Raw genomic sequence first — 15,603 nt, forward strand, 5'->3', positions numbered from 1 at the left:
TCCAGACTAGTTGTAGCACTTTTGTTTGTACAAAAGAAGAGTAGATTGTATTAGAACAAAAAAGTGAATAACATATCAACTTGTCGTGGGCTAAGTTTACAAAAAGTGTTTGACAAGTTTGAACACAAGCTTGTTAAACTCACTGTTGGCTGCCATAATGTCTTGGCAGCTGTAGCCTACACCTGTAATCAAAAGAGAAAGAAAAACAAACTGCAGTGTAGGTGACCCCATTCCTCCTCCTTAACCTCTTTCTGGGCGGACCTTCGTAGCTCCTCTCCACACCCCAGCTCGGGGGAACTTCAGCAGTCAGTGACTCTCTGGCTGCGCACGTGGAGAGAATACTATCGCAGCTGCGGTTCCACGCGCGCTCAGGTCCACTTTATGACTGCTTTTATCGTGTTATGTCGCGAGGCCAATGCTGTCAGCAGCGGCACGTTTCACGCATTTTTCCAGAGCCCTCGCGCGGAAGAAACATTTTGTAAACCAAAAAACTTGCTGAGGATGAGTCCCGCATAACCTCGTGTGTTGTTGTTATCTACCCCCTCCTTCCTTTTTCTTTTTCCCCTGACCCGCGCTCTCCAAGTTGAGTCATTGTATATAAGTATGGTAGATAAAGGCCCCTTGTTGACTTCTGCCATTATTTTTTATCTGTCCATTGGGGCAGCAATTTTTCAAGTCCTGGAGGAGCCCAATTGGAAGCAGGCTGCAAAGCAGTATAGTGCCCAGAAGGATAAAATACTTGAGGACTATCCCTGTCTGACGAACGATGATTTGGACAGAATATTAGAGGTATGGACTCGTTCTTAAACTGAACATTTTTCCTGTCAGTCCACATGAAGATGATCACTGTTTAAAGATTGGATTGCTGCAGTTTTCTCTTGACTTGAAAGGGGTGACACATGAGCCGCAGCCGGTATGTAAGCCTTCACCAAACACTGTGCTTTCAAACCTAACAAAACTCCAGAGGAATGAGATGTTGTCACTGTGGGTCAATACACTCACACTTAGTTTATGAGCCTGAACTGTAAAGCACTATAACAGCAACATGTCATGAATAAAATTCCCTGAAAAGGCTGGTAGATGTTATCTGGTGTTATCTTTTTTTATTACACATCAGTTAACGTTCTGTCTCAAAACTGACTGTTGGGAGCAGTCATTATGATAGTCTGCTAGGTGTGGGGGGCCAATCTGTAACATCAGCCCTGAAAAGCTGCAGTACATGGTTTTTCATTGCCCATTTCTTGTCAAGGTGGCAATTCCTTAACCGGCGGCAAAAGTGGTGCCTTCGACCTCTGTGGTTTTACAATCGACTCTGAACAACCAGAGTATGTCAACACTCCTGTGATTTCGCAGGTGTGTGCCCCATGGTATGTTGTTTGTTCACTCCTTGAAATGTGGAGGCTTCACGATCTTTCCATTTGTCTGAGATGTTTGAGTATGACAAGAAGAAAATCTATACGTGTCATGAGCAAAAGAAAAGGAAGACTTTATATAGGACTGTTTTCCTGATATATGGAGTATGCAACATGCCATCCAATCCTTTTCTGCACAAATAAGACTGACAATTGTTACTTTGTGTCAAGACAAGGATTTCAGGCATTATTGCTATTCTGTTTATTTTTCTTTTTGCACTTGCAAGTATAACCAGACATATGTATACCTGTGCGTCTTTTGTGTGCCCACCCCCCAACTTTCTCTTCCTCCCTCTGCTTTTCCTTTTTCTGTTTTGGGGGGACTGAAAGTGATATGCCCATGAACAGCCCCCAACCCCCGGCCATGGAATCTCTGTAATCTGGCCAAATCTGCTTCTGAGTGTAGTCGTGGATATTATGGTTGAGAGATTTTGGAAATTTCCCGTTGGCAGTTGCTGAAAGAACTGTGCTTTTGGTTGAAGTCTTAGAGGCAGCTCAACTGAAACTGAATCATCCTGCTCCTGTGCGCTCTCTGTGGGACAAAGGACACATAATGCCATCTGTGGGGTTTCACAGCACTTTAAAAAGATAATATAAAATCACATGCTTGACTTCTTCACCCTTTCCCCAGTCAGTTGCGCTGTCCTGTTATCATTCTAGAGCCTACCAGTAGTAGACTACCAGTATTTTTCCTCTGGTGGTGTTGCCAAGACACCTGCTGCAAAGGCTTTGGAGTCAGTATATTAAAACAGATACACACACACACACACACACACACTAGATCACCCTTGAGTTGCCATTATCCACTTTATTTGCGTTAGAAGCACAGATTCTATGAGGTCTCCATTGTGGAAACTTTGCTCAGCTTGTTAACAATTAAAATATATAAGCAGGCTTAAGAGGAGAAGGCAACTCGCTTGTAAAAGTTAGTCTTCTGTTTTATTAACAAGTTAACTGTAGGACCCTTGAAGATTGGATTTTATGGTCCATCAATGTTGGTTCTTAAGAAGCTGTTATAAAAGTTCAGTTTGGGGAGGGGGTTGCATATCTAGCATTGCCCAGAAGTACTGTTGATATAGGTTTTCCATTATAAAGTTTCCAGCATAGCACACAGTTCTTTAAACTGTACTTGACCACATGTGTGTTCTGTATATCTCATGCTTAAAAAGTAGTGTGTGTTTTCACAGCTCCCTCTGAGTGTTGAGTTAATGCAGCGCAAACTGCCAAGTGTACCATCATTTCCTCAGTTGTGTTCTTTAGTGCTTACACTGTTACAGCGCCAAAATATTTAAATTTAGCAATTATTGACGCTGATTTAGAGGGAAAAAAAGATAGTTGGAAAGATTAAGCTATAGATAACTATTTTTCAGGTTTCAGAACAGTCAGGGGAACCTTAAAGAAAGACCCTTTCAAATTAAATTAAATACTTATCATTGTTCACTTATTAGCATGTCAATGGCCATTCAATGCATAAAAGTAGGGCCACAACTAACTATTGTTTTCATTGATTAATCTGCTGATTATTTTCTTTAGTCTATGAAATGTAAAAAATTGGGGGAAATGCTACTCACAATTTCTTAAAGCCTGTTGGTGGCTTCGGTTTGTTTGTTTGCTTTGTCAGACAGACCGTTTTAAACCCAAAGATAGTGAGTTGGCTGTTACATATGACAACACCAAGTCCTCACATTTGACAACCCAGATCTAGTGAATGTTTGAATGCAAAACACTTCAAATTCTTTCAAAAAAGTTCAGCAGCAATGTGTTGTAGGTTTCTGCAGAAGAAAAATGCAGCAATTTGAATTATCTTTCATAATAACAATAGGTTTTGCCTCTTTTTTTCTCAGGCCAGAATGTCTTGACCCAGGGTCAAGAGTTACCTGTAATGAAGAAAATTGTAACCAGATATATAAACTTTAAATGAACCCTTCTTCAGTGCGGCTTTGCTTTGCACGTGTTGCCTCTTGACTTGGCAATGGAGCATCACGTTATTGGATTTCACTTTTTCTGTGATAATGCTTTTGCACGTGACTTAAAGATCACATTTGTGCCAAATAAGAAGTTTTCAAACACTTCTCAACACACTGCTGTCACATGCATAAAGCGAAACTTTGCCCCTGGTAAGAATGGATAAGCAAAAGTGAATGAAGTAGCACTCTTGTTTTTGTGCATAGCTAACTTTGTCATGTGCCTAGGGTGTTGTTTAGTGGCTGCTGGCTTGAAATAGCCAAGTCTTTCTTCCTCTTTTGAAAAATGTAAAAGAAATTGCACTAAAGACATGGAAGGTAGCAATGTAGTTTGGGCAGATGCAGATGCACTGTACATTGTCAGTAGAATTTCAGAATGTCACTGTTTCAGCATACCAAATGCAACCAATCTACACTGTAACTTGCAACAAGGCGAAACCAAGTTTCAATTGAGTGTAATTTACTTAGCAACTCAACTCGAAGAAAAGAATAAAGAAAAATACCATATGTGGTGTAAATGAAGTATTTCAGTCTCATGCGGTATTAACAGCCTAGTTTACCACTCACAAATCTGTTACTGGTGTAATATGTGCTGCTTAACAGATGTAAGGATCCTTTCACTGTCTGGGATTTTTACAGCTTTCCCTTTTTTTTCTTTACCGATTCCAGAAAAGGCTGTAAAATTGTTGTCTGTACTTTTTTAATTAGGATCAGTTTCTTCTTAATGTTATTTTGTAAAGATTGGTTTTGCATTGGTGCACACACAGTGAAATCTCAGCAGTTTCCTGGGTGCATTGTTTGCAACGCGCCCATTTCAGCATTCAGAAATCAATACATAATGACATGGAAGAGCCTGAGTGACTTCATTGTTAGTCAGTCAATCCTGCCCACAAGTGAGGAGAAATGCCAAGCAACAAAGGGTGGTATGCTGGGCTGCCAGCTGTCTTGATAACAGTTGTCGTTTGTCATTGTGGTTTTTACTGTTCTTTGGTTATCATAGTGGGCCGGTGGCAGATTGCTAAGCCTGCAGTTTGGCAATATTTTCAGATCAGTTCCACTAAAGAAAAGGAACCGTTTACTTGAAGTGTGTGGTGCAGACTCTGTTTTGGTCATGGGATTTGGGTGACGTGTGTTGTGGTTTGGCTGCTTTTTATGGCACCACATTGTAATTCCAATATTAATGTAAGCCAACAGAATGTATTCCATATCAAGCTATTTTCAGAACATTGTGCAAACAAGTTATTATGGATGTCTAACTTAAAATATTGTCTAAAGCTCAACAGTTGATTTCCTTTTTCAGTTTAACCACATTATTATTATTGCTGTAATCATTGCTTCGTTTCAGGAAATATCATAAAAGCCCAATAGAACATTTCCAAAGGTCTTAAGAGATCTTGCACAGATTAAAAAGACTGTTCCTGCTACCACCCTGCATTCTCTCTGTAATGTTTTTTTCCATTTACTGCAACTTGAGCTGCCCACATAAACCGCATAAAATGTTTAATATAAGTTGTGTGTATTGAAAGAATTAGTAGCATGTTGTGCCTATACACGGCATAGCCTAAAGTGATACTTTCCACCACACTTGTCATCTTTTGTGTCTATTTTTGTCAATTCATGATATGATAACTGAGAATGTACAGTTCACTAACCCTGATGCAAATTGTCTCATATTTAAGACTGCAACTAATGATTATTTTCATTATCTTTTTCATTAATCCTGCAATTTTTTTCCAATTAATCATTTAGTCTGTAAAATGGCAAACAACAGTGGATAAATGTTCACTGCAATTCCCAGGCTCCACGGCGACATCTTCTAATGTGATGTTTTTGACAGCTCTAATCATATTCACATAAACGTTTGTGACTCAGTATAGGTAGTTGTTTGTAGTATTTCACGACCGTGCATTGTGTACAGTGATGAGTCAACCACAACCCAAAGTGCTTTTGAAAAAACTAGGATGTCTTGCTGCCAATAAATTCTACCATTTCAGTAATGCAGTGCACCAACATACCGAGAGTAATTCAGTCTCACTAATGAGCTGAGGCAGTCTTTTTGTGTCTGATGTTTCATTTAATTCAACACAAAATTTTCCCTGCTTATTTCATTTGTCATGCACTGGCTGTTCAACTTGGCAAAATACAATTTTGCTGAACGTCATTTGGAGAGATTTATAACTACAAAATTTCTTTACCAAGATTGCTAGATAATTAATAATAGAAACTGTTTTAGAGGAGCATCTTCTACTGATGGTGTTTCCTATGGTCATGGTGGTTTGTCCATTAGTGATAGATTACATTAGTGATATACAATATTATTGTTAAAAAGTCATGCCAATAAAGCTAATTTGAATTGAATTGATAGACTGATTAATTGGGTCAATATCTGGCATTTTGAGATAATTGAGCACACGAGGCTGATACACTAAAAATGTCTACAGACACATCTGTAGACAGCCTTGTCAGTGTGGCTGCTGTAGAACCATGTTAGCGCTCTCTGAGTTTTGAGAAGGTGGTCAAAAGTTAGTTTTAAGCCCTAAATGTCCTCGGTCACCACTGTCTTTTCTAAACATCCTAAATGACAGCAGATCTAATCTTAACACCATTACTGACTACCGTTGAATATATAATATTATACTGTAGAGAATAAGGCAGCTGATTGACGTCACTTCTGACAAACTGTACCCCACTCTCTTATGAAATCGGCAGCATAACCCAATGTGTTTTTTTTTTATTTTAGTAATTAATAAAAATTAAAAACAAAAACAACACTCTACTGTCTTCAGTAGCATGTATATTAGATGGTACACTGCATGGAAAATGGAATTATACATGACTTTTCTTTGTTTTGATATCTGCATTACATATACGCCATCATCACCCTGCTCAATAAATATCGGCACCGGCCGTTGACAAACCCATATCTGTCAAGCACTAATATTCAGTGGGTAGCCTTGGTCTGATATCCCGTCACCCAGTGGTCAGGCTTGCAGAGAAGCCAGTTTAACAGTTCCTCCTGAAGCCTGTTTGTGCTCAGTTTGACACAAAGTGTCTTCTGTTTTCCTCCCTTGTGCTTGTGCTTTTTGCCTTATTCTCAGGGTTATTTGTGACCTGAAGTGAAAGACAAGACAGTTAAACGGTAACAATCTAGGATATTTAAAGATTTGCCCTGAACAGTGAACATGTTAACCTCTACGCTTTCATTTTAGAGGTTATTATTATCCTTATCCTTTATTTGAGTGACTTACTATGAGGGCATGGTGCTCACTCCCATGATTTAGCTTGCACTCTGCCCTCATTGTATTCCTGTGAGTCAGCGTTTTGTTTGTCTCCAAATTCAGCACTTTTTATCTGGCAGATGAACTGTGAACATCTCTCTGGGATCTGTAGGCTGAAACAAGGTGCAGAGCTGAGCACACACGCAGACCACTGACATGACACACAAACAAAACAGTTGTCACTTTTTCCACATAGCAAACAAACCTCAAACACCCTATAGCTAGTGGGGTACAATGACATACAGTATTGGCTGCACCAGAGGAATGAATGAATCAATGGTTGTTTGGGGGATTTACCAAAAGCTGTCTAAACATGTCTTTCCTTTGTATATTAGATGTAGCCAAGTCTACACAGTTGGACGGTAAATGGAGCCAAACATTTTTCTTTCTTTCTTTTTGTAGGTAGACTGTTATATTTGGGCGACTGTAGTGTTAACTGGTTCGTCAGGTCAACAGGGACATGCAGTTGTGGGATATCAAAAGTTCCGGTAATCAACATATGTCAAATAAGAGTTTAGCCTGAACATGGCCAGTAACACGGTTAACCCATGCATATAAATGTAACCAGTAATTACAGATGCTGTGGACTGTCTGGAGGACTGTCAAACGTGAACGTGCGTAAGCATGACAGTTGTCCACTTGAGTGACTCTTTAATTTCTGGTCATTGTTCGAACACAAACTTGCTGTCATCCTAAAGCCCAACAGAGGAACTGTGTTGTTTCAGCAGACAAAAGAATCGCCACCCCTTGGACTGGTAATTACAGAGCAGAACTGTCACAGACCTGTTATTATTAAACAACCAAGCATCTTCCAGTACTTGAGGGCTTATGCGAATTTTGCCAACCCCTGCATATTTCCCCTCTTTCAAGCACATTTGTAGAAAGAAGGACTTTGGTGTGGGGGGAATGCATTGTCCCCCCACCAGTGGCCAGGGGTTTGTGAATACCCAGCATGGGGAATTCAGTTTCTGTTGTGGCTGTTCAAGCACACACGTGGTTGGGAATGATTGATTAAGCATTTTCTGTCTCCTCTAGATGTCGACACTAAAACTTCCCTTCAAGAGTGAGCTGATGGCATCCCATGTTCTAGGTGGTTAGAGACGAATATTGCCTGTGGATTAAGCAAAAAACCCAAAAAACAGTGCCCTTATTTTCCTGGCAAATTTCTTGTATTGTACGTATTCAGTCCAACTTCTTGAATCTTAAAAAAGAAACACAAGAAAGAGCATCCACTAAAGAACCACCTGGTGCTTTTTGAATACACTGCATCATCGGGTGATTATGAAATCACTGTTTATGGATACGGTACTTGCCTTCCTGTTTCCCTACCACTGTTAAGGAGTGGTTGGAACTATAAAGCCCTCAGGTTAGCAGCGATTCTCTCGGGTGCCTGAGTGTCGTTTCAGCTCATCAGTACCACTGCAGATAACCATCGGCATATCAAAGGAAGGATATGGTGGAAAAAATAAAGCTTACACACGACACACTTCCTGTCTTCCTTTAGCTTTTCCAGCTTGGACTCGTTTCTAACTGCCAATTGATAGCATCCATTTGTTTAGCCTCCATTACTTTCTCTTTGAGTTGAATTAAAGCTTATACTTTATTCTTCCCTGTCCTCAGGTGGTGTCTGATGCTGCAGGCCAAGGGGTCACTATAACTGGCAGCAAGACCTTCAACAACTGGAACTGGCCAAATGCTGTTATCTTTGCCGCCACTGTTATCACTACTATTGGTAGGTAGTTTTGGACATTCAGCAGTGACCGATCTAATTCAGAAGGGAAAAGAGGCACTGTTTTAGTTGTTTTGTCAAACTTTACTTGAATATTTAGGAGAGCATGATACTGAGTGATGTTAAAGTGGTTGGCAGAAACATGCACTGAGCTGTCAGCCTGTCTTAATTTGTTCCATTGGGACAAACTCGATTGCAATCAACTGCGGGATGTTTTGCCAATGAGTGTATCAAATGGACAGGACAACAACACAGATGAGATGGGCTTCCATTAAGAACCTTTATTGGCGGCATGGCTTTTGTAATTACCCACTCCTCCTGTAAAGCCATACTAAAGAGACATGCATACACCTAACCTTGCCCGTCACACTAACCACTCTGTTTTCACTTTCATTTAAGGATATGGGAACATTGCCCCTAAAACGTCAGCAGGCCGCGTATTTTGCATCTTCTATGGGCTGTTTGGCGTGCCTTTATGTCTCACCTGGATCAGTGAGCTAGGAAAGTTCTTTGGTGGCAGAGCCAAGCATCTGGGCCAGTATCTAACCAAGAAAGGATTTTCACTGGTAAGTTGATATGAGCTTTTTTTTTTTTCACTTGTGTGAAAAGTACTTGGTCTCTCTCCGGTAACACAAAGCCTTCACCTAAAGTAATGTTGTCTCTGTTTTTTCCCCAGAGAAAGGCTCAATTTACCTGCACTGCTATTTTTCTCCTCTGGGGTGTGCTGGTCCATCTAGTCCTTCCACCTTTTGTATTTATGTCCCAAGAGGGTTGGACATATATTGAAGGCTTGTACTTCTCATTTGTCACCTTGACCACAATTGGCTTTGGGGACTTGGTAGCAGGTAAGCTGGGAAATAAATCATTTTAAAAGCTATGGTTTAAAGCATAAACAAACCCCTTTATCACATTTCTGAGATGGTTTTTGATTTGTTGTCGATCTCTTACAGGTGTGGAACCAAATAAAGAATACCCAACGCTGTACCGTTACTTTGTGGAGGTGTGGATTTATCTGGGGTTGGCCTGGCTTTCTTTGTTCTTCAACTGGAAAGTGCGGATGGTGATTGAGGCCCACAAGGCCCTGAAAAAACGGCGCAAGTTGCGCAAGCTATCTCTTGATGAGCTCCGGCACTACAAGGAGTCTCACAAGGCTGCCCTTAGTTTGCCTCCCAGTCCTAATGACGTCAACATCTTCGGCTTCCTGTCCAAGAAGCAGGAAGGCTACAATGACTTAATCAAGCAGATTGGCACCAAAAAGGATGGCAGAAGTGACGGTGACCGTGCCACCACCATCAATAAATCCAAAGAGATTGGTCGCTCCCAGAGTTGCAATGATGCTCCCATGTTTAATGGTCACACCATCCTCAGTCTGGACCGCTCACCACGCCAGAAGAGACGTTACAGTTTCAGTGACCGTGTCACCGTTGCTTTTTCAAAGTCTAAGAACTACCTCCTGGGCTCGGACAATGGTTTGCTGCTAAAAGAGGACCATGTAGAGGGTGACCTAGAACTTGACCAGGACCAAATGTATGAGAACCAGCTTGACAAGGACGTCGATGTAGAGAACTTAGGAGTGGGGGGGGATGGTGGAGCAGGTGGTCGAAGGACATGGGACTCTAAAGATTACCATCCCCTCACATTCCAAAACGCAAACATTACTTTTATAGATGAGGAGAACTTTCTCAGCAACAACTTGGAGGAGGAAGAGGAGGAGGAGGATGAAGACGACGATGATGATGATGATTCTAAAGCGAAACTATCCATTACTACATGTGATGAAAACATTGAAACAGACTCCAAGGAGGAACAAAGTTCTGAATCTGAAGAGTCTGTGTTCACTAGTGACTGTTCAGAACATGGCCACTCCTATGAGAAACTCGTAGAGGAATATGCAAAGGAAGAAAATACAGAATCTTGATCTTCTGTTACCGGGTGGGTTGGTATTGAAGTATATGTGTTCTAATATAATTTTTTTTTTTTTTAAAGAATATCAGAAGTCCCATTGCCTTTTGGGGGTCTGATAATGGTAATGAATGACTCCAAAGCTAAGATCAAATTTCAAATGAATGTTCTGTTCTTAGCTGAGAAATGAAAATCCACATCACTTTTGACTATTTTTAAAAGCTTCTTATAAACTCATGAAAAAATATGTCCTACTTGTTAAATATGGACTACAGAGCATGACATGTAGCCCCATGAGTAATTTTTAACATTTGCTCTATTTAAGTCTTTTTTTACAGTTTAAGAAACTATACGCACATTTATTGTAATGCCCAAACAAATAACTATTTTTCATGAGCGCCTTTTTCCCCCACTCATCGACTGGTAAGACATATATTTGATTTAGTTTCTTCTATGAACATGCACCATATTGGTGTTTTTATAATATTTATTAAAATGAAGGATACAGTGGCTACATGGGTTTATATGTCTCCCATTGCACAATTCTACCAAATGAGGACAGTTCAAAGTCTATTTTAGTGCAGATTGTCTTTTTTAAAGGGCATGTTTTTCTCCTTTGGTATTTCATTAGTTTCTTTTGTGAAGTCCTTGATAACTTGTTGCGTCTAAGACTGCTGTGTATTTTGACTTCAAGCAGTAGAACTGTGACTGGACCAGAGGCCATCAGTGATGCATAGGCAACATGTGGGAGTCTAGAACCAACTGAGAGGAAAATCATTTGTTTTACCAACAGAGAAGTATTGTTGGCAAACTCTGAATATCCTGCCAGAGAGACACTCTAAACTAAGATGTGTTTGCCTTTTTAAAATAACTTTTTTGACTGCAAAAAAACCCCCAATCTGCTTTGGAAATTATCTTCCCATTGTGACAGCAGATCAGATTACACTCAAACTGAAGACATGCTTTATTGGTTTTTTGCTGGCAGCGTGTCAGGTATATGTGGTGTTAGGCTATCTACCAGTACATAATGGGAACAAAACTTTCACAGCAACAATATTCTAACTTTTTATCTCTTTCTCGTTATTGTGTTTGCCCTGTAAATATTGGCTGAAAGCCCATCAATGGCCACAAACACAGCTTTGCTCAAGACATGACCTTGCTACTCATGTTTACCTTTGGGGGCTCGCACTGGCGTGAATGACTGAAGTACCGCTTGTGACCGGCAGCCAAGGTTAACTTGTAACAGATCAATGCCCTCTTGACGTACATTTCAGTCATGAGACATAAGGTCACCAGTGTTGGTGCTTTCAATTACTGTATTATATTTCTTCCTAATTTCATGTGAACACCAGTAAAAACTCAAGAGACCGAACATTGATTTTCACAGTCTCACTTTTAAAAGGGCACTTAGTTACCCTGCTCACCCACTGCCTTTTGCACTTTAACTTTTTGCATGTTAACTTCTACAGTAAGACACAGTAAGATGGCAGTGTTTGCAGTGTCACACAGGCCTACTTTGAATTTAGAACCAGTTTCCTCATTCAAGCCAGTTGGATAAAAATATGGTCCAATGTTTGTGTATTTTTTTTTGTTTGATTTTTGTGAACACATGGACCACACCATCCTAACTCCTAACCAATGACTATAAAGTGAAAATACCTTAAATCCACTGCAAAACAGAGGATATACAGTAGAATGTCACATCTACAGTATTGAATGTACTTGTATTGATTTAGTGACAAGGTCTAATCTTTCACACTGGGTGTCTTTTCTGTTTTCTCCACCTCCCCCTCTTGTATTTTGTCACAGGGCTACCACTTTCCACCACATTCCTCTCTGTCATTGTCATTGGTTTTCCTTGATGTGTTAGCATAGCATTGTTATGCATTCATGGTACTTAACTGGACTGAATTTCAAGCCTGTCTCTCTAGAGTGATATCAAAAGAGGTTAGGTGGGTTTAACCCATTGTCCCAAGTTTTCACGGTGCTCCTGATAGTTTAAAACTCCATTATAGTTGTGTTTTTAGTTGTCTTTTTATGATTAAATTATTCATGTTTGTAAAAGTTTGTATATGAATCCCAAACAAAATTGTATATATTTCATGTAAATAAACATTTAATAAAACTTAAGTGTCTTACAATTTAATATGTATGTGTACTAGAATGTGTGTTTACATACAGTACACGAAACAAGGCTGCTTTTGCAGCACATGCAAAGTCATGCACTTGTAGTGCAAACAGTCAGTGTGGTCAAGTTTAGGCTGCACACAGATGTCCACACAGGGGTCAGGGTGGACTCTCACAGACTTGTGCCGATGCCGAAATTTATATCATGAATACCCATGCGACCGTACAAACCATGAATTGGCCTATACTTATGTGGAGATCTACTAAGCAGTTGTCTAATGTCTTTACTGGCTCTAGAGGGAACCTTCTCACGTTTAAAGAATTAACTCTGATGACGCCGTAAGTGTAATCTCGCTTGGAATTGAGCCTCACATTTTAGCTATGCTAATGGCCGGTCGATCCACCCCTTTGGTCCAGACAGGAATATCAACAAATATGCCAATACGTATAAGATGGATTCACAGAGAGGATGCATCCTATTGACATTGGTGATCCCCTGACCTTTACTTTAGCATCATCATTGGGCCAAAATTTCAATTTGTCCAATACTTGACCATACTAAATTAATGATATCCCTATTTGCCTCCACTGTTACCATTGTCATTGTGGGCATCTTAGCATTTAAAGTAATGAAAGTCGCTACTGAGTTGTGATATGGGAAATATAAGAGCAAGTGTTTTTAGAGTTTGACCCACACTAGAGACTAAAAGTCAAGGTATTTTGGCAGTCTTTTTAAAAGAAGTTTTTCTTGTTTATGGAGCTGAAGTAGCGCTTTAACAACCTTGAAAAGTCAGCTTTGTACTTTTACTTATGTGTTTTTTAGTCTTACATGTAAATAGAACCTGAATTAATATTGGAACAGATCACATTGTGTGGTATTTCCTTGCTTTATGCAGCCAAATGTATGCAGTTGGTTGTCTTGAGCATGCCCATAGCAACCATGAAGTGCAAAAAAAGTAAGAATGACAATACATCAGTCCTTTGAAATAGGCAGCATTTTTTTTCTTTTGCAATTGGCAGACATCAGTAAAATGTGCTTATTTTTTAAGAGTATTAAATGTGTGTTCTTGGATCTTGTGCACAGTCCAGCCTGTATTATTGAATTGTACTTTCAGGAACATCTACATTCAAAATGTATTTGAGAATGCAAGGGTGCCATAATTATAACACTTTAACCCAAAGATGTTATCTGCCTAGACTCTTGCAGATATTCTTATGAATTTACACACTTCTAAAGGAGCAGAACGCTGGTATGCTGATAACCAAATAATGAGTAATATTCTAAACTCACAGGGTGATTTCCTGCAGCTACATTATCAGTACTGGTTTGAAAGTCACCTCAACAGTTTATGTTAGAGCATCAGTTAATGATTGGAATACGCGTGAATTTCAATAAGTGTGGAGCCAACGACTCAGGCTGTAGACAAATCCTTATCTGTCATCTGATATCTTCTTATCTGACATTAGATTAGCGTGTGCATAACAGTCGGTTGTCATTGGCATTTCTACCATCAATGTTTGACTAGAATGGGTGGTGTTGGAGAACCTTCACCTTTATAAATAACTAATAAATATATTTGTTAACCTAACTGATGATGGTTACTGAACCAAACTCAATGTGTCACTCCGAAAATGTGCTGAGCCTGGTGGAAACCAGAATGTCTCCTGTTCCTGTGGGATTCCAGGCACAACATAAATCACGCCTCTTTTATGACTTCAAGTTCCTCACTCTGAAGTGTGGTTACAGACAAATTACTATGGATACTGTAGCCATTTTTGTTAAATTATCCTAACCTACAGAGAATTATCACCTGACTCTGCAGCCTCCCCCCCCCCCCCCCCCCCCCCCCCCCCACCTGGGTTTATGGAGCTTTCTATTGAGTTTCAACTCATTGTTTAGCTGTTCAGCCCCAAATTACTTTTCTGGTTCACTTTCACTGCTCGCAGTTTTTTAGGCTGTAGCTGTTTTCAGTGCAAAAGCTCTTAAAAACCAACTGTACACATCCTGTCAGACAAACTTTGACATCTAAATTTGTGTGTGCGTAGGACCACATAACTAAAGTAAATAGATTTTCAGGGTCTTTAATCACAGTGACAGATCTCACAAGCTGAACAAAATATTCCACACATTTTGGGGGTATTATTGAAGCTTTACTTACTTACAATTTTAATTTAACCATGGGTGACATGATGTTACTTGGAAATCCTGAATATACCACAAAATGTCATTTAAACTAACTGCGCAACCACAGAAAGTTAAACAAAAAATCACTGTAAACTTTAAGCAATCATATTGTCAGCAATGTGAGAAAAATGTTATATTACGCTTGTCCAGCAAGGATTAGATGACTTAACAGGAGGTGCTAGACATTCACTATGTGCCAAACGTCACAGTTCAAGTGTGGACAAGGGGGTATGTAAGGCTTGTCTCATCATCAAAAACACGTCACTGTATGAATGTCCAACTTAACATCAAAATTGCAATTTAGGAAATGCCCTGGGGCAGTGAAAATTACCATTTGCTCTTTAAATAGTCTCAGAGGGGACTCAAAGGGATGATTCAGAGCCAGTGTTGTCTGTTGATTACTTGAAAAAGGGTGCTACAGTATATATTTTGTTTCATGGTTGTGAATGTCCTCATGCTCATTTTGCAGTAACCGCAGGTAAGGGAGGATCAGAGTGTCTTGTGTCTTCTGTTTCATAGCACTTAAACTTTACACACTTTACCACAACGTCCGCAGTCATGATTTTGTATGGGTGGGGGTTTTTTAAGAGCGAGATTAGATGAGGATAAGAGATCAGGAGATGTTTGCTCTTATGGAAACTTGCATCAAAACCTCACTAAACATTGACAACTTTACAGTATAATTTAGCATATACATAAACTGGCAAAACATTTTAATTGAGCACCTAGAAATGTCTATTGCAGAGTTCAGGGAACAGATTTTATTTGTCATAAAAGAGTTACCACATGACTGTTTGACCTTTGGACATATATTACTGTCTCAAAGCTATCCATAAGATTACAAAGAAGTAGGTTGTATGGTTTATATGTATTATAATGTATTATATATATAATAATTATTTATATAAAATAGTGGGATAAATCAACAGTGTTTATATGTAGAAATGCAAAGGAACTATGGTTTCCACTAGATGTAAAAAGCAGGTGCAATGAGCGGAAGTTTTAC

The 15,603-nt window shown here is 39.6% G+C and overlaps 1 protein-coding gene across 1 annotated transcript; it reads left to right on the plus strand.

The window, feature by feature from the left end:
• Positions 1–301: 301 nt before the first annotated feature.
• Positions 302–12,415, plus strand: kcnk5a (potassium channel, subfamily K, member 5a). Its single transcript, XM_038728958.1, has 5 exons — positions 302–789; positions 8,275–8,386; positions 8,783–8,949; positions 9,060–9,228; positions 9,334–12,415. Exons 1-5 carry the CDS (start codon positions 604–606, stop codon positions 10,299–10,301), a joined length of 1,602 nt encoding a protein of 533 aa, XP_038584886.1. The 5' UTR covers positions 302–603; the 3' UTR covers positions 10,302–12,415.
• Positions 12,416–15,603: the final 3,188 nt, after the last annotated feature.

Source organism: Micropterus salmoides, unplaced genomic scaffold, assembly GCF_014851395.1.
Source record: "Micropterus salmoides isolate LMB-PRFRI ecotype aquatic unplaced genomic scaffold, ASM1485139v1 Ms_hic_scaffold_19, whole genome shotgun sequence".
NCBI lineage: Eukaryota > Metazoa > Chordata > Actinopteri > Centrarchiformes > Centrarchidae > Micropterus > Micropterus salmoides.

What these genes read in the sequence shown, in the direction of transcription:
- kcnk5a (XM_038728958.1), top strand. Translation starts at nt 604, where the DNA reads ATGGTAGATAAAGGCCCCTTGTTGACTTCTGCCATTATTTTTTATCTG. An exon ending in CCAAGAAAGGATTTTCACTG is followed by an intron (nt 8,950 to 9,059) that starts GTAAGTTGATAT and finishes TTTTTTCCCCAG; the next exon opens with AGAAAGGCTCAATTTACCTG. An exon ending in CTTTGGGGACTTGGTAGCAG is followed by an intron (nt 9,229 to 9,333) that starts GTAAGCTGGGAA and finishes GATCTCTTACAG; the next exon opens with GTGTGGAACCAAATAAAGAA.